Source organism: Rutilus rutilus (genome assembly GCF_951802725.1).
Source record: "Rutilus rutilus genome assembly, chromosome: 15".
NCBI classification, from domain to species: Eukaryota; Metazoa; Chordata; class Actinopteri; order Cypriniformes; family Leuciscidae; genus Rutilus; species Rutilus rutilus.
Window position 1 is genome coordinate 24,355,725 of NC_140220.1, and position 24,915 is coordinate 24,380,639.

At 41.0% G+C, this 24,915-nt stretch overlaps 1 protein-coding gene across 1 annotated transcript; it reads right to left on the reverse strand.

Moving 5' to 3' along the window:
* Nucleotides 1-1,026: 1,026 nt before the first annotated feature.
* On the reverse strand, nucleotides 1,027-11,820 carry LOC311305050 (uncharacterized protein). Its single transcript, XM_084432506.1, has 3 exons — nucleotides 11,448-11,820; nucleotides 10,492-10,919; nucleotides 1,027-2,296 (listed from the first exon to the last, which is right to left on the reverse strand). Exons 2-3 carry the CDS (start codon nucleotides 10,806-10,808, stop codon nucleotides 2,122-2,124), a joined length of 492 nt encoding a protein of 163 aa, XP_084288632.1. The 5' UTR covers nucleotides 10,809-10,919; nucleotides 11,448-11,820; the 3' UTR covers nucleotides 1,027-2,121.
* Between the last annotated feature and the right edge of the window lie 13,095 nt (nucleotides 11,821-24,915).

Here is a 24,915-nt window from a genome sequence, read left to right on the forward strand (position 1 = left end):
CAGATCGTTTCTCTGCCTGCCCTGTCCGCTGAGCCATCAACCTCTCAGGGTTCGGATGCTCAGAGTGCTCAGAGCGCCCAGTCAGAGCGCTCCGGGAATATATTTTTCGCTCTGCCGCTTTTCGACAATCGGACCAGCTCTTTGTGTGCTTTGGTGGGTGCAACAAGGGACGGGGGTCTCTAAACAGAGGCTTGCTCACTGGATTGTGGACGCTATTGTTTTGGCTTATGATTGCCTGGGGAAGGAATACCCCCTTAACGTCAAGGCCCATTCGACCAGAGCGATCGCCTCCTCGTGGGCCTGGACTAAGGGTATGTCTATTCAGGATTTGTGTCTTGCGGCTGGCTGGTCTTCTCAGAACACGTTTGCCAGGTTTTACAAGTTGGATATACCCTCTGTAGCGTCTCGAGTGCTTTCGGTGAGTGATTGCATTGCATAGCATTTAGGGAGCTGCTCTGCGCTTTGCTCATGAGTTGTTCTATGTGCTATTATGTTATGTTTTTAACTGTGCCACCGCTATGCGTTGGCCTTTTCTTACTGTTGTTGTTGCCCTGTTGCTCGACAGTGCTAACTTCCCCTGGTTATACTGCTCGGGATATGCAAATTCGGGCAGTGTTTTGTGAGCTTGTGATTGGTCCTTGTGGACCTATCAGAGGTTAGAGATTCGCTATTGGTCAATCTCGGCCTATCAGATGCTCGCATGCTGGGGGGGGCGGTGTTGGTATTGGGTTCTGTTGTCAGTGGTCTGTTATGCTGCCACGGCGGGATTCTATACAGTTCCCATATACGACATCCGTAATGTCGAAGTTCCGTAGCCTTGATAGGGAACGTCTCCGGTTACTTTCGTAACCTCGGTTCCCTGAAAGGCAAGGAACGAGACATTACGCTCGCCGCCGTGTTCGCTTTGATTCAAGCGTTTGTTCGATTCTGAAGGGAATTGACGCTGCACTTGCATTATTACTGCAACAGTGTTTCAGTATTTGCATATTTTGCGTCAATTGGCCAGCTCTGCTGGCGTTAGCCTATAAGATTTCAGTGGAAGTGAAGAAGGAGAGGAGTTCCCATATACAACATCCGTAATGTCTCGTTCCTTGCCTTTCAGGGAACCGAGGTTACGAAAGTAACCTGAGACGTTTACACTTTCGCCTGGCTCCGAAGACAGAGAGTGCGCGCGCGCGACCGGGTCTCTCTCTCTCTCTCTGCTCGTTCTTTCAGTTAAACATGCGCCCTGTCACAAGTGCAGCAGTTTATCTACATTACTCACCGATCAAATAAGACTTTGGCGGGACAAAAATTCGTTTTGGCGGGCGCTAAAACAAGTTCAATGCAGGAAAATTCATGCGTGAATTTAACTTAGTAGGCACCATGACCATGCACTCGCACAAATGCGACCACATACAATTTTAACTTGCACATTCTCAAAAAATGTTGGTCGCAGTCTGGAACCCTGTAAGATGAGAAAGATTGTTTTCTCCCCGTTTTAAAAGCAGTGTTCCACTGTTTACAACATTTTGTGTCAGTGAGGACTTTGGTTATCGGTTTCAAAACATTAAAAATGTATCGGTTATCACATAGGGCAAAATTGCCATATCAGTGCATCCCTAAGAAATAGGAAACTAGCATGTTCAGTCAAGCTACATGTAACAAATAGCAATAATATAAGTCCATAGCATTAGTACAAAATTGAGAAACTGAAGTGTCTTGTTACTCAAGGCACTTCATTATCAGAACAGATTAGAGATAGAAATAGAGCTGCACGATATATCTGTTATCTGTAAATAATGTTATCTTATTTATCAACCAATATTACGTATTCACTTGTGAACTTGTTTCCCTTTTAGATTTAGATTACTTTTGCTGTGTGTATCTAACAGTATCTTAAAGGGATAGAGGTATAAAAAAATACAACCCTTTAAGTGCATCATCTCTAGTCGAGTGCATGCAGAGCTGTGTGTCTTCATGCATAAAAAAAATAAGTAACATTACTTTTTGGCATTCTAATGAAAACTTATCCTTCTTCCATACTGCACTATGTTTTGATGCCTTCATGCGGTTGTAGAGTTTAAAAGTATTTAGCTTTTAGTGAGTTTTTTCTTTTTTTTTCGATTTTGATTTCTGTAGTTATAGTTGGTTCAAAGCTGTAGTGGTCTTCATAACAGTCTCATAGGATGGCGGCGGCTCCATTTGCCAGGGAGGGGGTGTTGCAGGTTGGCTCTGTGGACTGGCGACTGAGGTGGGAGGCACTTGGACTGTAATGTGATCCTCTGCCGTAGCCCTCCGGATCCGATCCAGCCTCCTGGGGAAAGGGAAGAGCAGAATACCTGTATCACAATATAGTTCTGAGTATATAGCTTAATTAATATACTGCAAAGGCCCGGATATACAGACCCTTTCCAAAAAATTAGAATATCATGGAAAAGTTTATTTATTTCCATAATTCCATTCAAAACGTTAAACTTCCATAGATTATAGATTCAGGGCCCACAACTTAAACAATTTCAAGTATTTAGGTGTTTATTTGTACATAATTTGGGCTTCCAGCTCATAAAACCCACGAAAACAGGATTTCAAAAAATTTGAATATTACATGAAATCACACAGTAATTACACAGTGATACCATGGTCATTGAACCAGGTTGTGGTTCTTTTGGCAGTGTGGGCAGGTGCAAATCCTGCTGGAAAATGAAGTCAGCATCTCCATAAAGCTTGTCTGCTGAAGGAAGCATGAAAGTGCTCTGAAAATGTCCTGGTAGACGGCTGCGTTGAGTAGACAGCACAGTGGACCAACACCAGCCGATGACATGGCTCCCCAAACCAACACAGACTGTGGAAACTTCACACTGGACTTCAAGCATCTTGGATTATGTGCCTCTCCATTCTTCCTCGAGACTCTGGGACCTTGGTTTCCAAATGAGATGCAAAATTTGCTCTCATCAGAAAAGAGGACTTTGGTCCACTGTGCTTTATTAAATCCAGAGTCAATGCAGCCGTCTACCAGGACATTTTCAGAGCACTTCATGCTTCCTTCATTTTCCAGCAGGATTTGCACCTGCCCACACTGCCAAAAGAACCCAAACCTGGTTCAATGACCATGGTATCACTGTGTAATTACTGTGTGATTTCATGTAATATTCCATTTTTTTGAAATCCTGTTTTCATGGGTTTTATGAGCTGGAAGCCCAAATTATGTACAAATAAACAACTAAATACTTGAAATCGTTTAAGTTGTGGGCCCTGAATCTATAATGGAAGTTTAACGTTTTGAATGGAATTATGGAAATAAATACACTTTTCCATGATATTCTAATTTTTTGGAAAGGGTCTGTACTCACAGCGAAGTTCTTTTTTATTCTTTGCTTAAAAAAGAAGGGGTTAAGTTTGAAATACCTTAGTAGTGGCGTTTAGATAAATATGTAAATATGTGCTGGACACTTTCCTTCATACCATAATAAACGCAACAAAAAATTACAGCGGTAAGAAAACTGTAGTTAAAGTCCCCCGTAGTCAATAATTTTATCCCTTAAAACTTATCATTGATCACCAAAATGACACATTTAAACGTTTTTTTCCTTAAAAAAATCTTCATGCCTTAAAATAGCTTGAATGTAACTCTACACCCATGCCTCATTTAGTATATGCGGGTCTATTAATATTGAAATTGGTCCCACCTTCACTCACTCACACCAGCTCAGAGATCCACTCATTGACGATCACTCCTTGACCTGATTGGTTACAAGGTATTTTGTGACGTCAGAAACACCAGCGATTTCAAACTGCGTTTTTGAGACCGTAAGTAGAAAATACTCGCATTTGTTCCTGGTTTATCTTAAAGGGGTCATATAATGCCATTTTTGTACAAGTTAATATGATTCTTTAGGGTCTAAATGAAAAGTTTGTAATATACTTAAATTAAAAATTATCATTAATATTGTAAGAAAACACAAATTTTACCTGGTCAAAAACAGCTCTGTTTTCAGCACGCCATTTAAGTGCATGTGTCTTTAAATGATAATGAGCTTTGCTCACCCCGCCCCTCTGTTCTGTGGGCGTTTTGCCACAACAACACACATGGAGTGTTGCCTTGACAACAGTTGAGGGTATATTTTGGAGAAAGAATGGCAGCGGGAGTCTCTGAGGACACATCTGTGCAACCGTATCAATTTGAACCGGAGTCGGACCCGGAACAAGATGGCGGCCCCGAAGAAGTTCGACAATTAAGGCTCGAACAGGACATTTCTGAATGGTTGGTTAACGTAACGTCACTTTGATCTATCTTTATATGTACTGGCAGGGTAGAGTAGTGAGATACGAACGCTATGTGTTTACTGACGTATACGTTAGTTCATTGACAGATTGATGTTACAGTTAATGGTCATGAACAACTTTTTACTTTAGCTTTATACTGACCCTCGTTTATAAAGCAGTCTGGTGAGAAATGATTCGTGCAAACATGAAAGCATTGACGTTGATCATGGGTAATATTCTCTTCGAAAACAAAACTCAGCCACTGCGTCTTCAGCAGTTCGGATTTAGGAACGTCAAAATAACTGCTGTGTTCGTTATTACACCCAAGAACAGAACACCACAATCGCTTAGACTGTAGACGCCATTCTGCTCCAGCGTATCAACAATGGCGGACTATGATGACAGCTCGCTCAGGGCGGGTCTGTGTTGAAACGCTGCTGTCAATTAACAATCGTGGGAGGGGCGTCCGACCGTGTGACGTCACACTCGATTTGAGACGGGAAAACATATAAGGAGATAATAAAAAAAAAACACTGGATGGATTTTTATCATTATATGATGGTTGTGTACAGGCACTGCCAACACACATTTCAGTACAATCAACTTGTAAAAGTGCATCTACCATTATATGACCCCTTTAAAGCATATTTAAAAACACCACATATGTAGACATATAAACAACATTAAAAGCTTGATTTTCACCACAGGGGGACTTTAAGAAAGCATCTGATACTTTATACAATTGATTGCTTTGAAGTAGGGCTGCACGATTAATCGTAATTAACATGAAATCGCATTTAAAACGATTTGGCTTAGTGTGATTATGAAATTGCAAAGGCTGCGATTATTTTTCATGCGCAGCTTGTCATTGATGTCTCTGTAAACGCTGCTCCACCTGAAAGCAATTGTGAGTTTGAGACGCTTATAACGTGCATTTGAAAAAGCAAAGCGTCAAACACCTTTCCAAACATGAGAAGCATTTATGAACATCTTGTCCAACAAAATACAACATTTAATAACATGTTTTTACTCCAAACTCACTTCATAACAACAGTTGAATATTTGAAAACATCCTTCTGTGAGATTATGTGGCTTCTTACACAGAATAAGCCACACAACATATTATTTCATAGTATTTTATACAGTGATAAAGGCTATGTCGATTAGCATTGAAGTGTAAATATACTTTATCATCATGAAAATACCCGAGAAGGCTTGAAGAACTCAGATATATTGTCCTAGTCGTGTGTTTATTAGTCATGTCTAATCAATCAAAGCGTTTCAATCTTCTGTTTATTCAGCTACAGATAGTAAGAAGCCCATAGGGATTTCTAGAATGATGTGCATTATCTACTTCTGCAGGGCATATTTGGAGTTTCTGCGTGAGAGCGCCCTCTGGCTTTCACTGACAAGCTGTGCATAAAATAATTGCCAAATCACGTGCGGTTTGATTTCAATTAATCGTGCAGCCTACTTTAAAGCAAGCAGCTTTACAGTATTAAGCATGAAAAACAGTGTCAGTGTGTTTAAAATGATTCTAAAGTGTGCATTTCCTGGATGCCCGAATCGTGAGAACCCAATGAGAAAACGTAAATGTGCCTTACCAATGCCAAAAAATGAATGGCTTTTCACACTTTCCCATCAAATGATTGTGAGTGTCATCATCTCAGTTCTCGCGCATGCGTCATGGCGCGATTTTTGTTTGTTTTTTGCGCACAAAAGGTATACTTGTCGCTTGATAAACTTAAGGTAGAGCCACTGTAGTTACTTGGACTATTTTAACGATGTTTCTATTTACTTTTTTTGGACCGGCAGAATGAAATTGCCTAGCAGCGTATGAAGGAGTCAGACAGCTCTTAGCTCTTATCAAAAATATCTTAATTTGTGTTCTGAAGATGAACGAAAGTCTTACGGGGTTGGAACAACATGAGGGTGAGTAATTACTGACAGAATTTTCTTTTTTGGTTGAATTAACCCTTTAAGGTACATCGGGGCTTTAATTAGCAATTAATCTGGACATTTATGTTAAAGCATTATGGAAACAACATTCATTTCAGAAGGAAAGCAAATAATCTGAAATCGCCTATTTTGTGCTTGCAATTCTTTTTTTCTTTTTTAAAGTGAATCCAACTTTAAGTTCAAACCAAAGACTGAGTGTTTACCATCATTCTCTAAAAACTACTGTACTTCAGACGCCAAAAAGACAAGGGGTGGGGAGAAGGGGGAGACCCCAAGGCACTTATTTGATGGCTTCAGCATGTTGCAAGAAACAAAAATCTCTTCCTCTCAAGCCCTCCCTCCTACTTGTTTCTGGGCTAGTGTACAATGTTGACTGCTTTCTGTTAACATCTGTAGTCCTGATCATGCGGTCAGAATGAACCGCTCTGCTCCCTTTGATTCTCCTATCTTTCACAGCATGATTCTCCAAAAAAAACCAAATAGATTTAAATATAAACTGAGATCATAATTAAGTACCAGCAACTTACTAGTTTGTAAATGGCAATGGGTCCTTTCTTTCTCTTGTTCTCTTTCTTTCTTTCTTTCTTTCTTTCTCTCTCTCTCTCTCTCTCTCTCTCTCTCTCCCTTAGACATGGAACACTGAAAGAATTTGGCGGCTAGCAGCTGTTCAGTCTTCACTTGGTCTGTAAACATTACCTTGCCTTAACATTTTCTCTCAGTTTCTCCATTAATTACATTGTGATTGCATTTTGTTAATTACTGTTATTCACAACGATATTACATAAAACACTGCTGTGCTAATGGGAACCACAGAATGACACCCAAAGAAATTTAAATTAAAGCTTAAGTATGCAATTTCTGAATTACTAGAGTCACCAAACAAATTGCAAAAATGCTCAACAAACAATGAGGAATGTTTTTTTTTTTTTTTCAAGTATTGATAAAGGCATGTTGGATATATGGTTCCTCGCTCTTGCTATAAGAGGAAAATGTAAACCTTGCCTTCCAACTAGTACATCGTGCAATGAAAATAAATGTAAGACATGAGTTAGTTTATGGACAGGATGCAGACCCATCATTTCTACCATCTAACCGTGCCAGACTGTTTCACTGTTTTCACTGCTGACCTACTTCTATAATCAGAACATTTGTTACTTCTGCTTAACTTTGGCTTTCAAACTAAGAGTGGGCCGAGAAGAGACAGAGGACCGTCTTAGTTTGAATATTTTTTTATCAACTGAAAGCCAGAGAAATTCTGAGTGTATACAAAAACCCAATCAGATTATTATTTTTCAGCATTCTTGTGTTTCACAACTGATGTTTAACATCTTTCAGCAGTCATACTAGTGTGTGCAAAACAAAACATCATTACTACTATTGTTCATACTGAAGCAAAAGTCACCTAATGTCCCAATATAGGCTTTATGCCAAACGTCACATGACCAAACAGGAAAACATGTCTCAGTGCATCCGTTTGTTGGAGAAAGTGTTAACGGCAGAACGAACTGGCACGGATATCTATGGACCTTTCTAAGGTAATCAGCTAACCTAGCTAGTTCTTTTTATTGTTGCCGTTTTATTCTATTTAAATACGTAAATGTTAGTGAAAAGACGAATTTTTTTTTTTTTTTTTTCGATATCAATCTGCATTTTCGATGGATCGGTTATGCTCATCTTTGCTCGCTCCTTTGAAGGTATCTTGAGTAAAATGTCTCTATATTTAACAAAGCACATAAAAAAAGACCTGGGGTCTCATTTATAAAACTGTGCGTAGGAACCTTACTAAAAGTGTACGTGCGCCCGAAAGCCAAAAATGGCGTACGCAAAAAAATATTCGGATTTATAAAACCGTTCGTACGCCAGAACCTGCGCAGAATTCACTTTATAAATCCCAGTCAGCGGAAGATTGTGCGCACATGCGTCTCCTCCCCGAAATAACCATATATGGAGCTTACAACGCCTAGTTTTACTATGTTTTTCCTCATCTGCATATCATTTGCATATGATTATTCATCCACGTGATAACGTTTAACGGTACAAGACACATTACATTAATAAAAATCAAGTAGTTGCCTATCCTTGCCTTGTTTTTGAATACATAAATCAAATAGTGTAAAATACATTTCAGAGAAAGTTTTTCTCAATCTTTTCCACTGGCCGAATTGTATTTTTAATTGATATTTTTAATGGAAACAGATAGGCCTTGGGCATTATTTGCACGAAACTATTTTCTCAGACAGTCTGGTATTATCATGATAAGCAGTTATCTCTGTGGTTAAAACATTAAAACACAGCATGCCAGAGGAAAGGTTTTCAAAAACACTGCATCCACAACAAATATTTCTATTGACTGAATTTGAATATAAAAATGTTGTAACTTTTCAGTCATGATTTCATGTTTAAGTGCTTAACTCCATTAATTTGAATGGCATATTTAATCTAAATGTTTATATCAGAAGTAAAACATAGTTTAAATCATTATTTTATTTATTTAAACTGTTATTTGCGTCAGTTTCACTAAACGGCCCAACGCGCTCGCTGGCGCGGACATTTAAGAAGGGATGGATATTTGCTTCAAGTGAAATTATATTTGTATTATCTTTCTGTATATGTTACATTTTCTTTAGATTTTCTGTCTAAAAGTGACCAAAAAGACACTTAACTCCAGCTCACCATCGGTGTCGCCAATTCCCTTTGTCTCCAGAATGTGCGTACGCACGGCTCAAAGTTTGCTTAAAGGTGCGCACATTCTCCCGTCAAGTTTGTTTTTTATAGATCACAACCTTTGCGTGGGAACTGGCGTACGTACGTTTCCAGCCCCGTTTTGTGCGTACGCACGCTTTATAAATGAGACCCCAGAACCGGAAGCGATGCATCCTGTTTTACAGGATATGGAAGTTTGTTGCACATAACCCCTGTGATGGATTTTTAATGAATAAGTAAACTGTCCTTTAAACTAACCATGATTCTAACAATAATAACACATAAACGTTCCTTCCCCTTTTAGGGCTAACATCCTAAAACTTTGAAACACGTTGTACTAAAGCGTTCTGCTTTTTGTCTATTTGCGTAATGGGAAATTGTCTGGTGCTGACTATAACAATATAAAAAAATATACTGTCTCTCTTGTCTCATGACATATTGAGTAATCAACAGAACTCTTAACCCTTTACTTGTGTTTTGTTATGTTCCGAGATATTTTTACTTAGGCCACTAACAGAGAGGCTTGCTTCACCAATGGATATTAATAGAAGGTGACATGTTAAAGTCATGAGTTAGGCACGATGTACTATTCTATGTGGCTGAGATTCTCTGAGAATTGCTCGAGAACTCTCCCGGCCGTGACATTTGCTGAAGTTTGTCTGTCATTTATGCTGCGTAGCAAGTCAGTTAGAAGACCCAGATATACTAAACGTTGTAGACGTTAGGGGACGTCGATTGTAGGCGAGACCCAGATAGACTAAACGTCGACTGAAGACGAGACCCAGGTAGACTTAGGTCAGGTGAGAAAATAGAGAAAAATCTACCACACCCCCATTATTGACAAAAAAAAAAATCTGAACACTTTAGCAAGCAACTTATTTAGGTCAGGGTCATTTTTTGTGAAAGATTTCATAAAAAAACAATTAGCATATGCATATATATATATATAAATATATATATTAGTCTTCATTATGACATAAGGACAGCTGTACCACCCTGACATTGTTGATTTTTTGTATTCGAAAAATATCCAAATGAATTGTAATTCAGGTATTAAAAACATGCTCATCACAGCAGTCAAGTCACTGTACATATGCATTTGTTTATGTTTTTATTTTTTTTATAAGTTGAAAGATACAACAAAAAATGAGTGCTATGAAATTGATCCTTGTGGGTTCTAGAATCTCTCAAAACCTCTGATTATTTATGTTCTGATTTTGGTATTTTCCACTTATAAAACATAAGACTGGACTACACTACAACATTTGCACATATTTTTGTGCCAATTTCCAGTCTGCACAAGGCAATGCTAGTTGTCAAAAGTCAGAGGCAGTAGGCAGATATTCAAATCTGTTCTGATTTTAAAGGTCATGTAGTGTATTCCAGCCTTGAGCCTCTCTGTTTATTGTTCACAGAGCTCCGGAAACTTGATTTGACAATTACATACTCCATGACACTCATCTAGTTTGTATATATATGCCACAGCTTTGGCTAAACCCTTGTTTCTCTTTAATTGCACTCATCAATTAGCCTCATAATGATAGCCTATTTGTGTGTGATATTGGTGTAAAATTTGCGTCTTACCTCTGCACCGCAATGGCTTGATGGTGAGTGTAACGGGTGCCCGTTCGCGGGTGTAGAAGGAAGTGACCCGGCACAGCTACATGACTGGATTTGATGACCATGCAGAAGGCACGGATGAGGATCAAGAGGCCGAGACACACTATGGCCACGCCAATGAGAACACTGTAAAACTGCATGGTAATGAAGAGCACTATGCCTGTAATCACAACCAACATCCCCAATGAAACTTGCCATCTGTGCTGGAAGGACATGCTGTTCCCTCTGGCTATGCCATCACTAGTAGGCTCATTGTCTTCCGCCCTTGTAACACAGTGCATGTGTGTATGAGAGTTTTGGTATGAGCTTCAAGTCGTGTTGCACAAAAAGTCAGTCCAGCCCTGGTGTCAGTTCATATCCTTGAAGATCCAAGAAAGAGATTGCAGACCATCCTACACAGAGCAGAAAAAAAAAGTCAACATTACACTACATGCATCACAGATAGAAACTATATAACCTACATTGATTTAATTGTATTTTTATAGACAGTACAGTGTAAAATAAAAATAAAATAAAAATATTGGTTTTTGTTTCCTGTTTTTTTTTTTCAGGTAACCAACAATGTGCTTCATGTGGTGACATCTGCTGTTCAGAAGTCAAAAATATATATTTTTAAATGACAGAATAACATTTACTTCATTAATAAGACTACAAAAAAAAAAATGTCCCTGTAAGGGTTAAAGTAAAAATCTATCCTTTTCAGTTGCATTTTACAACTTCTATCAAATGAACACATGATCAACCTTATACAGTCTTATCCAAACAAGAGGTAAATAGAATTAAAATGTCATTACAATTATTATAGTTTAATATGATTAGTCTTTCCCCTTTTTTTTCAGTCTAATGTGTAACAAAAATTCTGAACTAACGTTAATGAGTTTTTCCTGTTTTATCGTCGTTTTAAAATAACAGTAGCCTACCTTGTCGTGTTGACGCCGTCCGGCGTGCGTTTGTTTTGACCGTGAAGTTGAACATCAGTGGATGAGTGTAAAGGTTTCTTCTAATGAACTGTCTTCAACATCTGTCTGCACGTCCCGAATAAGCGTCCAGCCCTGCTTGTCATACTCAACGAGGATAATCATTTCCACCGAGCTCTTCACTTTACCACGGAAATCGCGACTCAGCCAGTCATTTCCTTAAAGAATGCTTAATGGAAAATCTAATTCTTCCCACAGTCATCGCTGTCGGTAGATATGCCATCTGTTTGAGTCTCTGCGGTCATTTAAACGTGAAAAGGAAGTGGCAGAGTTTATGGGCGGAGGTTGATGCCACTAGGAGCGTTGTCCGATTCGTGAATCGTTCTTTTAATTTGAATCTTTTTAATGATTCGGGTGAGCCGGGTCACTAAACCGGTTCATGAACGGATAAGAGAGAGAGATCCGAAATCGCCCCCTAACTCAATCACGTAATGTTCACTTGAAGGAGTGAATGAAAACGGATGAGCGAATTCGGACAGCCGTTAAACTAGACACTCTGTAGCTCTCTAGACACTCGCAGTGCAACAACGTGCGATAGAATGAGTGAGTGCACTCAATTAACGTTACATCCACTGTTTCGGACACCACTGCAGATGTCTGTCCCTTCAAATAATGCCCTATACGAGGGTATATGGGGGCGATTTCGGATTCAGCCAAGAACTCAAACAAATCTAATTAGGTTTGTATAGGATTAGGCTATAAAATCGAATTATTTATGTTGTCTGAATTTTACTCACACAGTTTAAACGGGTATTTCTACAGTAGATGAAATAGCTGCATAAGGTGTTCATTCGAAAAGGTTTTGTCAGGCAACACTCGATGACGTGATTACGCCATGACGTACAAGAATCGCTAGAACCGTTTTTAAATGAACTGTTCGAAAGAACCGAGTCGCGGCGTGAGTCTGACTTCCCATCGCTTGTCGATATGGAAATCACCCAGTCCTGGCTGGGCGTGGAAGAGCCGGGTCTCTCGTGTGAGTCACGTTCAGAGATTTCTCATACAGCTTTATTAAAAAACACACACACAGGAAAACCTCAACAAAACAGCTGAATTCCGTCATTATGCTGATTTATAGGAACTAGCTATTAGATCATGTTATTTTCAGAAACTTTGCACCTGCCCGCTATTGACCCTTTAATCAATAGACTAAATTCTTAAAGCATGATTGCAGGGCCACTTTACTCACTTCCAAACAGACAAGTTCTTGGAAAAATAAAATAAAAAATTAAGAGACTGCAAAATTAGCAGTTACTCTGGATGTTTTCTTTTTTTATATGTATCTGTTTGAGTGAAATTAACATTTTGCAGCATTCTCTTAATTCTCTTTTCCAGAGCTGTATAGAGAGGGACACACCTTTGGTCAGATCAGATAAAACTATATGACAGAACCAACACCCCTCTCAAAAATAGCTTCAGCATACACATCTGTATAAAATGTAAAGCTTTAAAGGTTGGCATTGTCACATACACTCATTCTCAGTTTCATTATCATGGACTTTTAGTTTGTTTCCATGAGTTTCCTGTTTCCTTTTGTTCTATTTTCCCACCACTTGTTTGTCTCCTTGGTTACCGTCATTATGAGTTCTGTGTTTCAGCTCTGTTTGTTCATCATCTCATTTGTGTTTGCTTTATAAGTTGTATCCTCACAGTCACTCTTTGTCCAGGCACCGTCTATGTTAGAGGTTGTGGTTTGTTTGTTTGTTTGTTTGCTTGCTTGCTTGCGTTTGCTTGCTTGCTTGCTTGCTTGCTTGCTTGCATTGCCTTCGAAGTGGATTATTAAAGACTTTTGAAAGTTGATCATCTTCTTGTTCTTCCTTCAACCTTGTGTGACAGATGACCAGACCCTCAGAAATGAGAAGAATAGACATTGCATCAATGAAGGGCAATATCATTTTGGATGGAGGGACAGTTTTTATATTCCAGAGTGGCAGAGACCTGGAGCGACATCTGCTATCTTGCCACCTGCGACAACGTCTTTCTAATGGAGGGATTTTGGTGTGGTCTGGACGAAGATCTCTGCTTCGTCATGCCCCGTGGCGATCTCTGCTGGACCCTAGAAGCTTAGATCAACTTTGCACTGTGGACGAATGGATCCGTGCTCACAGTGGGCGAAGCGCAGGATAACAGTAGTCTCGTCCAGCCACACCTCACAGATGTCCTGCAGCCAGAGCCCAGCCCACCACCACCCTCAACCGAGGAGATTTCGTTTGAGCCCCCCGCAGACGGAGAGCTTGTGACACCGTCTCATTAATTTAAGTGTTCCTTTGAAATAGTAACGCTTATGGTTGTTCAGAACGTATTACATTGGTTACATATAATGTTTATGTATGATGAATGATACTTGTATGTATTCCTGTGTAATATATTTAGTTTCCACTGTGTATTTTGGTGAGAATGTGGGATGTCTCTTTAAGGTCTTGGCCGCCCGCAATTCCTATGGAGGCGCGTTCAAGCTTACTTAAGGGGGTGGAGGGAATCAGCAAAGGAGGGTGTGTTTTGAATAGATGGCGCCAGTATTGTTTGCTGCAGCTATAGAGATTTAAAGCTTGTTCGGTTTGAGAGCCTGGTCAACCGATATGTTAAGAGACTGCTTTAATGGGGGAGCGAAGGGCATAAATTTATTCTACCACCTGGACTGTTTATTCGTGTGCGCGTCTCCGGTAAGAGGACGTGCTCGGACCCAAACTTCACAACTGTGTGGGTTAACATTGTCCGACGATCTACGGATCTGGTGAGATCAGATTCCTTTTTGTATTTTTTTTGGCGTGGTATACCACTGGATCAACGCTCTACTTTTTTCCTTTTTTTTGTTGTGGATTACGTTTTTTCGTTACGTTACGACAAAGGATTAATCTCGCGGACTAACTGTTGGAACTGTCCTGGTTGGAAAGACTGTAGCGCGCTCCTAAGCCAGCCTGGAAGGTTTCTTTGAGTTGGAACTTTTAGTTTAATTTTGTGGACTGGGACAAAAAAGGGGAAATTGTGGGGTTGCACGGTATATTGGATTCCTGTATAATATACCGCGCTAAGCGCCTCATTCAATTGAACTGTGGGTGAGTCTTTTGTTGATGTGGTTCAGCGCCATCTGAATATTTGTTTGTCGCTGTGTGCCTTATCAACTTCTTTACACCTGTTTCTTAGGCATATTTATCTGTTTAAGAAAGCATTGAGTATGTGACATTGTTGAGGTTTGGTGATATCTGTGATTACTGCTTTCATTCCAAAGACCCCCTTGTGCGTTTATAGTAACACAGCTGTTTAAAAAGAACATTAAAGGGCGGATTGTTACAGATGGTGGCCCGTACGGGAATGAAATGCAATTTTGTTGATTTTGCTTTGTGGTTACCATAGTGAATGTGAACATTGTCTGTTGGTATTTTGTAATTATATTTTGTATTTTGCAGAATACTTCCACTAAGCAATTATTGCACATACTCTGCTTTGTTTGGTATTGCATTTAAGTACTGTTTAAAAAACAAAACAAACAAAAAAACATGTCAGAAATAGATGATACACCACTGGTGGATCTTGGTGAATTCCAGGATGAAATGTCTGAGCATGGTACCAGGGCATCTACACCTACATCAGGGCATGAGGCTAGTGAACAGCACCATGAATCAAGGGGAGATGCATGGGTCACTAGGAGAAATCCTGTGGGGGAGATAACATCGCTGATTAGTTCACTTTACATATCAGACCAAGAAGAGAATGAACAAAGTATTGGAGATGAGGGAAACACATCTTATCTCACACTTCCCGCTCTCACTACCATTACCACTGATTTAGGGTTGGTCATGGACAGATTAAATACACTTGAGACTGACTTCAGAGATTCTGTTAATAGTGCATTGAACAGAGAAGTGGGCATAAGGAGTTATGTTGACAAGAGTGTTGAGGCACTTGAGCAATGTATGATATCAACACTGAAACAGTTTGAGGGAAAATTAGTGGAGTGTTTACAGAGGCGTGATGAAAAGTGGAAAGCAGAACATGAACGGCTGAAGCGAGCCAGCCTTGTTGCACTCCCTAGGCCTCTTCCACGCACAGGAGCTACTATTCATCCACCTCATAGCCGCTCTACTCCTGCTCCAGCTTCCTCCAGTGCTTTCACACAAACAGGTGCTCTTCTGAGCATGGAAGTACCTGTTATGATCCCGTCTATCAGTAGAATCACTCATCCTCTGCTCAACAACATGACAATGCCTGACATGGCGGTTAACTCTGACAGTACAGTTCAGTCCTCGAATCCTTATGCTCAAGAGCTCATTCCATGTCAACCAGCTCATAGTGTGGTAGGTGCCCAGCTTCAGACATCCTTTACTGGAGCACTTTCTCATCCACCTATTCAGCCTTTTATACAAAGCACCAGCCTCTCACCTTCTTTGGGTGCTTCATGTAGCCAAGCCATCAGACCTCCTGTGGTTTATTCCAGGCCGGCTATTCAGATGGAGTTTCCTTCATTTAGTGGGTCCAGGGAAGTGGCCGATGTTCTTAACTTTGTTGATCGCTGTGAAACGTTTTTTGCAGTACGGCCATTGTCTGATGCAGAGCTGATAGGGGCCCTGTCTAACACTCTTAAAGGGCCAGTACATAGCTGGTGGATGGTGGCGAAAAACAGTGTGCACAACTGGTCTGAGTTTAAGAATGCCTTTAAGGATGCCTTCCTCCCTCCTGATTACCTCACTGAGGTAGAAGGCAAGGCAAGGCAAGGCAAGTTTATTTATATAGCACATTTCATACACAATGGCAATTCAAAGTGCTTTACATAGAAGAAAATAAAATAATAAAAAGAAATAAGAATAATTAAAACAGTTTAGAAAAATAAAATAAAATACAGTACAAACAGTCGGACGAACAGTGGCACAGTGCTCATTCAGTAAATGCATAGCTAAACAGATGTGTTTTGAGTCTCGATTTGAAAGTGACTACAGTAGGAGCACATCTGATCTCCTCTGGAAGAAGAAAAGCTCCGGGACATGGTACAGTTGCCAGAGCAGTGTCTGAGGGATTTTGCATACGATTACCGTGCTCTCTGTTTGCAGAGGAAGCCGGACATCACAGAGGCCGAGTTGGTGCGCAAGATCCTTAATAACTGCAATCCTCGAATAGCTGGTTGTCTCCGGGGTACTGTCACAAATGTGGACCAGTTGGTTCAGACTGGCACCCTTGTGGAGAAAGACTGCACCTCGTCTAAAGAATATTGGGGAAAGGTGGACCAGCAAAAGGCCAAGGAGAAGGGCTTAAAGAAAATCCAGGACAAGGGGCCTTCTAAGGAGGCCAAGAAACCTGCTGATGTGGTGACAGTAGTGCAGCTGGGACGGAAGTCTCCTATGGTGCTCCTCCATGTCCCAGTAGGGGTGAGGGGAAAGCAGTGCCATGCTGTGTTCAACACTGGATGCACATACTCACTCATGCGGCAGAGTCTCTGGCTTGAGCTGGCTCGCGAAGATGAGCGACTGAAGCCGAGTGACAATCAAAGCTTTACCTTGGCCGATGGGAAGACTTATGGTGCTGTGGGGAAGACACAGATTGTGTACATCTGGCATGAGGTGATATGGTCGCTGCAGATGTTCGTCATGGCTGATAACCATCTAGCTTTCCCTATCATCCTTGGTTTGGACTTCCTCAGGAAAACCTCCACCATCATTAATATGGGAAACCAGACCTATGGGGTGAAAGGACCCCGGGGCTATACTTTCTATCCATTTCTGTCTCACCCGCTGGAGGGACCATTGAGGCAGGAGCCTGAAGCTTGTTCCAATGCCAGCCTATATGTAGCTGTTTCTTACCCGGGTCCTTTGGGCCCATTTCCACCATTGGGAGTGGTGTCTCCTGTTTTTCCAGACAACCCTTCAGAGGTCAGGGAATTGTTCCAGGCCTGGCCAAGGGTGTGTTCTGGGACACTGGGCAAGACCAGGGTTGAGGAACACCGGATTTTCACCACTGACGAGGTGCCGGTACGCTGCAGGGCATACAGGGTTTCGCCCTTCAAGCGGCAGATCATTGCTGACCATGTGGAGCAGATGCTCAAGGATGGCATTATTGAGCCATCACAGTCCGCCTGGGGTGCTCCGGTGGTCTTAGTTAAGAAACCAGATGACTCCATTCGATTTTGTGTGGATTTTAGGCATCTCAATGCAAAAACCCATCCAGATGCCTACCCCATGCCTATTATCCACGAGCTACTGGAATCGATGCATGGTGCAGCATTCTTCAGCACTCTTGACCTGAAGTCTGGATATTGGCAGGTCGCCATGTCCGAAGACAGTAAGGCCAAAACGGCCGTGATAACGCCCATGGGCCTGTACCAGTTTAGGTGCATGCCTTTTGGGCTCAGGAATGCCGGAGCCACTTTTCAGCGGCTAATGGAGAAAGTCCTGGGGGAGCTTAGAGGGAATATCTGCTGTGTGTACATTGATGATGTCATAGTCTTTTCACCCACTCATGAACAACATCTCCGGGATTTGCACGCTGTCCTAGGGAAGCTTCATAGGGCTGGACTGACACTAGGCAGGCTGCATTTTTTGGGCCCCCCTCCATCGATGTTATTTATGAATTGAAATCTGAAACTTACCAAAGTTACTAATAAAAGTTAATTCACATTTTACATCGCCTAGTCTTTGGTTACAAATTGGTTGTTTGTATGCCAAAATAAGTCATGTGTTGTATATTAAACAGTCTATCAGACTATTTTTTGATATTCATTATTTATACGTCATTACACAGCTCTATTAAATGCTATTAAATTATCCTCATCTTATCCATTGGGAGTGTCATTGTTAAGGCAGTAGTACCAGTAAATAACCAATAGGTGTCAGTAAACTATGTAAACAGAGCAAATAAGTTTATGTTATTTGCTCTGTTTACATTTAATCAACACATTTAATTAAGATTTTCTGCAAAATGCAATAGCTTACAACATTTATAAATGTTGTAATTAAGATTTTCTGCAAAATGCAATAGCTTACAACATTTATAAATGTTGTAATTAAGATTTTCTGCAAAATACAATAGCTTACAACATTTATAAATGTTGTAATTAAGAACAAGAAGGCAAACATGACCCCTTCACATTCATCAAGACCATTTAGAAACTGCCTAACAATAAATAATAATAAATATAAGGATGGAGGATTTAAACTATGGAAAACTAAAGGTATTCAGACTATTAAAGACTTGTATATGGATTGAATATGAATATTTTGACAGGGATGGTTTAGTGCAAAGTACTCATGCATCCTGTCATCAATTTGGTCCCACTTTGCAGGATCAGATGGGTAGCTTGTTAATACCCTTTCTGGGTCTAGAACAGGGGTGGGCAATTAATTTTTACAAGGGGCCACATGAGAAACCTGAATCGTGTCAGAGGGCCACACCAACAATAACACTTAATTCTGCTCAGCTTTCTTCCATTGTACAATTCCCTAAATTATATATTATGAATAGCCGGTACTGGTAATCAGTAGAATAAAACTAAAATAAAATTCTGTTTATATTAGGTGTGAAATTGAAAATTTGTGAAAAGTGAAATTGTGGTGTGTAGGTCTAATAAAACAAAAACAATCACTGAATCAGTGCAATTTAATTTGAACTTGTTAATCTTCAAAAACAAAGAATAGCCTAACAAAAGGTTTATAGAAATGTAACAACAGTGCGCCTTATAATCCGGAGCGCCTTATATAAAAAGTAACAACCGCTGACTTAAACCTTGTTTATACTGTCGCCTGGCAACAGAGCGCGAGCATCCACTGAGTGCGCGCGCAACTCCCCAAACAGACGAGGCATTTATACTTGACACAGCTGTTTTGTTTTAGACTGAACACCAGACCATACAACTGATTTAGACGCGCAAACTGGGTGCTGGTGTGATGAACTAATATCCGTCTGCTCGGGCAGATTCAAACTCAAAGTCGTGCATCTTCGGATGCGGAGGCGCGCGCGCTGTTAAGCCGAATCTGCCCGAGCAGACGGATATTAGTTTTGTTTATTACCTTCGCGCTCATGCGGACGCGTCGAGTTTGACTGCAGTATCTTCTATTCTATGCGCCTTATAATCCGGTGCGCCTGAAAACAGTTCTAAAATAGGCCATTCATTGAATGTGCGCCTTATAATCCGGTGCGCCTTATAGTGCGGAAAATACGGTAGATATTTTTATAATCTATGTTGGGCCGGACAGGGACACACAAAGGGCCGGATGTGGCCCGCGGGCCGTAATATGCCCAGGTCTGGTCTAGAAGCTCCTGCTGCAAAACGATATTGGGCTCACTTCTGGCTGGCTGCTGTTCTTCCATCAGTTTGTCCTTCTGTGACGGCGCTGATGTTGACGGCGCCACAGCGTCTTCCGCCGCATCTTCCACCGCGTCTTCGGGCCGTGTCTCCGGGCCTGGCTCGGCCTCTGGCTCTGCTGACTCGAGCAGGTTCACAGCTGTCGGACGGTTGCCCGACAGAAACTTCTGTAAAGCCCCCCGCTGTCTCTTCTTTTGTTCCTCTTCATTTTGTTTCTTTTTACGTTTTGCCGCACCCGAAAGCATCTTGAATGTTAGCCTACTCAAAAAACACCTGCCTGCTAGCTTTGTTGTCCCGCTCTGACCTCTGACCGCCGCTGACGTCCCCTCGGACTTAACTGGCTGGCGCCTCTATATATATACAGTCATGGGCTGGCGTTAATGTGACGTAATGTAACAGTCTATGGTTAAGATAAACATCGTCACTATTTTTAGTTAATTAATAAATATTGAAATAAATTGTAGATAGGACATTTGTACATTTTATTTTATTTTTATTTTTTTTGTCCCTCTGTCTGGGCCCCATCCCGCCAATCGGGCCCTAGGCACGTGCCTAGTTTGCCTTTGCGTTAATCCGGCTCTGGGCACTATCTTGAGGGGGCTGAGTTTACCATATATACGGACCATGCTGCCTTGACCTGGGCCTTCAATTGTCCGAAAACCTCCCCTCGCTTGACCCGCTGGATCCTGCGGCTCCAACAGTTTCAGTTTAGAGTCCAGTACAGGAAAGGATTCCATAACATCGTACCTGATGCCCTGTCCCGAGCGCTTACACCTCCTTCGTCAGCTGCCGTCTATGCTGCAGCGAATGCTTCTTCTGATCTGCCCTCTTCCCTGTCTGAAATAAGGGAAGCACAGGAAGACGATTCAGAGGTCACTGACCTGGCCACCGGGGCGGATGATCTTAGTATGCTTGACCGAATAGGCTTCACAAAGCTGCAAGGCCTCCTGTATCGATGGTCTCCTGTCAGGGAAAGGGGGGATAAATATCAGCTGGTCGTTCCAAAGTCTCTTGTGCCTGTCTTTTTGGCCTACTTCCACGATCATCCTTTGAGCGGACATCTGGGCAGGCTGAAAACACTCTTGAGGATCCTTGAGGTAGCCTGGTGGCCAGCTATTCGAAAGGATGTTTGGACCTATGTCAAGGTTTGTGCCATCTGCCAGGTCTACAAGCCTGAAAAACATAAGCCAGCTGGCCTCATGCAGCCTACTCCTGTGGAAGATCCTTGGGAAAAACTGGGGATGGACCTCTTGGGGCCCTTTCCCCGTAGTAAAAAGGGCAACACCTTCCTTCTGGTCCTTGTGGATTATTTTACAAAATGGGTGGAGATGTTTCCTTTAAAAGATGGCAAGGCACACCGCATTGTGACAATCTTGAAAGATGAAATCTTCACCCGCTTTGGTGTCCCACGGGAGTTGGTGTCTGACAGGGGGCCGCAGTTCACTGGCCATGAAATGGCTAACCTCTGCAAGACCTGGGGAGTGACGCAGAAATTTACCACCAGTTATCACACCCAAGCCAACCTCACTGAACGGTCCAATCGGTCGATCAAGACGATGATTGCGTCGTACGTGGGGAACATCCGTCATTGAGTCTGTTTTAAGCACTTCCATCACTGTCTGGTTTGGTTCAGCTACCAAATCGGACATCAGGAGACTACAACGGACAGTCCGGACTGCAGAGAGGATTATTGGTGCCCCCCTGCCAACCCTCCAGGACCTGTACTCTTCCAGAGTGAGGAAGAGAGCAGGTAAAATCATCACAGACTCCACTCACCCTGGACATCCCCTGTTTGAACTGTTACCGTCAGGACGGCGACACAGATCACTGGCCACAAGAACTTCCAGGCACAGGAACAGTTTCTTTCCACAGGCCATTTCCCTTCTGAACACTTAACATGCCCCCCAAAGCATATGCCTGTAAGTGCAATACTCCCACTGTCTAGTGCAATAAACTCAGGTGATATTTATATCTATATTATTCATACTACTCAAAATACTGTAAATATGTTTATAATCTGTAACATGCGCTAGACTCCCACTGTCTAGTGTAATATTCTCTAATTCAGGTGATATTTATATTATTCATACTACTCAAAATACTGTAAATATGTTCATAATCTGTAAATGTTTATTCAGACTAAACCCAACTGTGACCCTACTTTTTTACTTTTATACTATTTTTATTTATTTTTTATATATTTTCATTCTTAGAATTTGTATTACTATGTTCTTGTTGTATTTGTATTTGTATATGTGCACTGGAAGCTTCAGTACCAAGAAAAATTCCTTGTGGGTGCAAGCACACTTGGCAATAAAGCTCTTTCTGATTCTGATTCTGATTCTGATTCTGATTCTGATTCTGAACCAACATAAGAACTGGGATCAGTGGATCTGTGACACCGTCTAATTTAAGTGTTCCTTTGAAATAGTAACGCTTATGGTTGTTCAGAACGTATTACATTGGTTACATATAATGTTTATGTATGATGAATGATACTTGTATGTATTCCTGTGTAATATATTTAGTTTCCACTGTGTATTTTGGTGGGAATGTGGGATGTCTCTTTAAGGTCTTGGCCGCCCGCAATTCCTATGGAGGCGCGTTCAAGCTTACTTAAGGGGGTGGAGGGATCCCCTTGTGCATTTATAGTAACACAGCTGTTTAAAAAGAACATTATAGGGCGGATTGTTACAAGCTTCAGCCTGCCGCGATGTGTAAGCCAGACCCCTTTAAAGATAGGACAGCGCCGACCATTGCCTCGGAGCCGGAGCCCCATGAGTGAGACTAGGGGTGTGAGCTAGCAACATCTGTAGCAGAAGGAATTTTGGTGGAATTGGACACTGAGGACTGGCTGATAAACTGGGACACTGAGATACTGCCTCCCACCCTGAATCATTTGTCTGTTCTTCATCATCGCGATTTCAAGACAGCGATGAAACTTGAAAGGACTGTGAAATATCTGTTTGTTCGTCATCACTGTTTCATTTACCTTATTGATCCCGTCCAGCTTCCCTCTTTCACCCTCACCTCAGAGCTCAGCCAGTCCTCCAGCTCCACCTCTGCTGGATGCCTGCCGCCCTTCGCCTTCCCCGGGAATGCCTTGCTGCGACGTGAAGGCTCAGGTTGTGCAACCACCATTAGCGCCTGAGCGAGTGGATCCTGTGGCTCCGCCTCCGGCCTCTGATCCCTTCGCTCCACCTCGACCCGTTGGCTTTGCCTTGGCTCCTCCCACCCTCGGCTCCACCAGAGACCCTCGACCTTGCGGCCTCACCGGGTTCCCTCGTCAATACATCAATCCTTTTTCCAAAACGTGTTTGTCTTAGTGTTTTTATTTTAGACCTGTCAGGATGGTTTTTGCGGTAAATTGCATGTACAATTGTGTACTTGCCCATGCATGTCTCGTCATATCTTTAAATAGAGAAAAGTTGATCCAGCTTCTTTGATGCATAGTTTTTGTATTGTATTGTATCAAGTATTGGCATGGATTAGTTGTCACAACAAGTGAGAAAGGTTGACAAGGAGCACGATAAATCTCGAACCTCTGGGGAATCACCCATTTAAAAAAAAAAAACAGGAGCGTCTGCTGGCAAAACAAGAACATGACAGAGCTTGTAATAAAACAAGAATCAACAATGGCTTGCTTTTTCAGACATGGCAAAAACTGAGGGATCTGAAATGTTGTAAAAGCAACAGGGAGATGGTGTTTTTATAACTCAACAGGTGAGAAAGGTATTTTATTGAACAGATAAATTGTCATATGTATCTCTCTAACATAGTTCATTGTAAAGCATTATCTATTGTGAAGGGTCATTTCATTATGGCATTCTTCAGCTAGTCAGCTTGAGATCCTTTCCACACGTTTACACCTCTTGGCCGGGTAATAAATGATTTATGAGCAGAAGGATAACCATATTCATCCGCAGAGCCGAAGCACAACCAAAACACTGTTCTTCAGCAAAATGCATACAGTTATATAGTGTACCTTTAAAATGTCATCAATTGCGTATTGTATATTTATCCGTTTAAATATTACACTGTACATACAACCAACCTAGGATTTACAGATTTTAAAAATGTAGAAACTGATATAAATACTGGTTTCTTCATGGAGATATATAAAAAAAAGTAATTTAAAGAGCATTATGTTCATTTTTTGCCACTTTGTCATTGATGGTAAGATCTTCACCTGTCATGTCAAATATTCTGCACTGCATGACAAATTATGCAAAATTTTGTAATCATATACTGTTTAATTTTCAATCATACCACATCTGAAAAAGGAACTGGGTCTAGCTTGTCCTTTTAAAAAAAACGAACAAACAAAAAAGTCTTGCATTTCTAAAAAAAAGTCTTGCATGCACACAAAACTGATGTAAACAGCCCTCTGCAATTTTTCATTGCAGTTCAAAGGAAACGCACAGTAAATACGTATAAAGTAGAGAATACCCAGAAGTGCCTTTGTTAAAAGATGAAAATCATTATAATGGGTGAGTCAGAGGAAGTAGTGGCCGTGAATGTCATGTTTTATAGTGTTCCAAACAATATTAACAGAGCATTAGTTCATCATTAAACTCAGTAATGCTGTGTGGTTTTCTCGGCAGAGATGTGCTGCCATTATCAGGCACCACAATGTGTGCCTTATGCATAAATCATCACTCTGGCCAGATCTCTAAAGTGATCTGACCATGCGATTTTTGAGCCTGTGAAAATTGCGTGCTTATACAGGCTATCCCATGAAAATATTCTATTGACTAAACACAATAATTTGCCCGGAGAGTTATACAAACAAAACATTTTCTCTTTTCAAAAAAATCATCCACATCACTGCCAGAAAGCAATTCGGATGCCAAGTGCACTGGCTAGTTAAAAGGAAGTACTCTAAATACTTTTAAATTTTTTATATTTTGGAAAATCCAGAATTATGAAAAGTGTGATGTTTTGTGAATATTACTATTGAATGGATTTATGGATATGAACTTGTTTTATTATTTATGTGAATGTATGTATATATATATATATATATATATATATATATATATATATATATATATCACTGATTCTTGAGAGTCGGGACAAAACATGTTTAAAAAAAATTTTTTTTTAAATACACACTATATC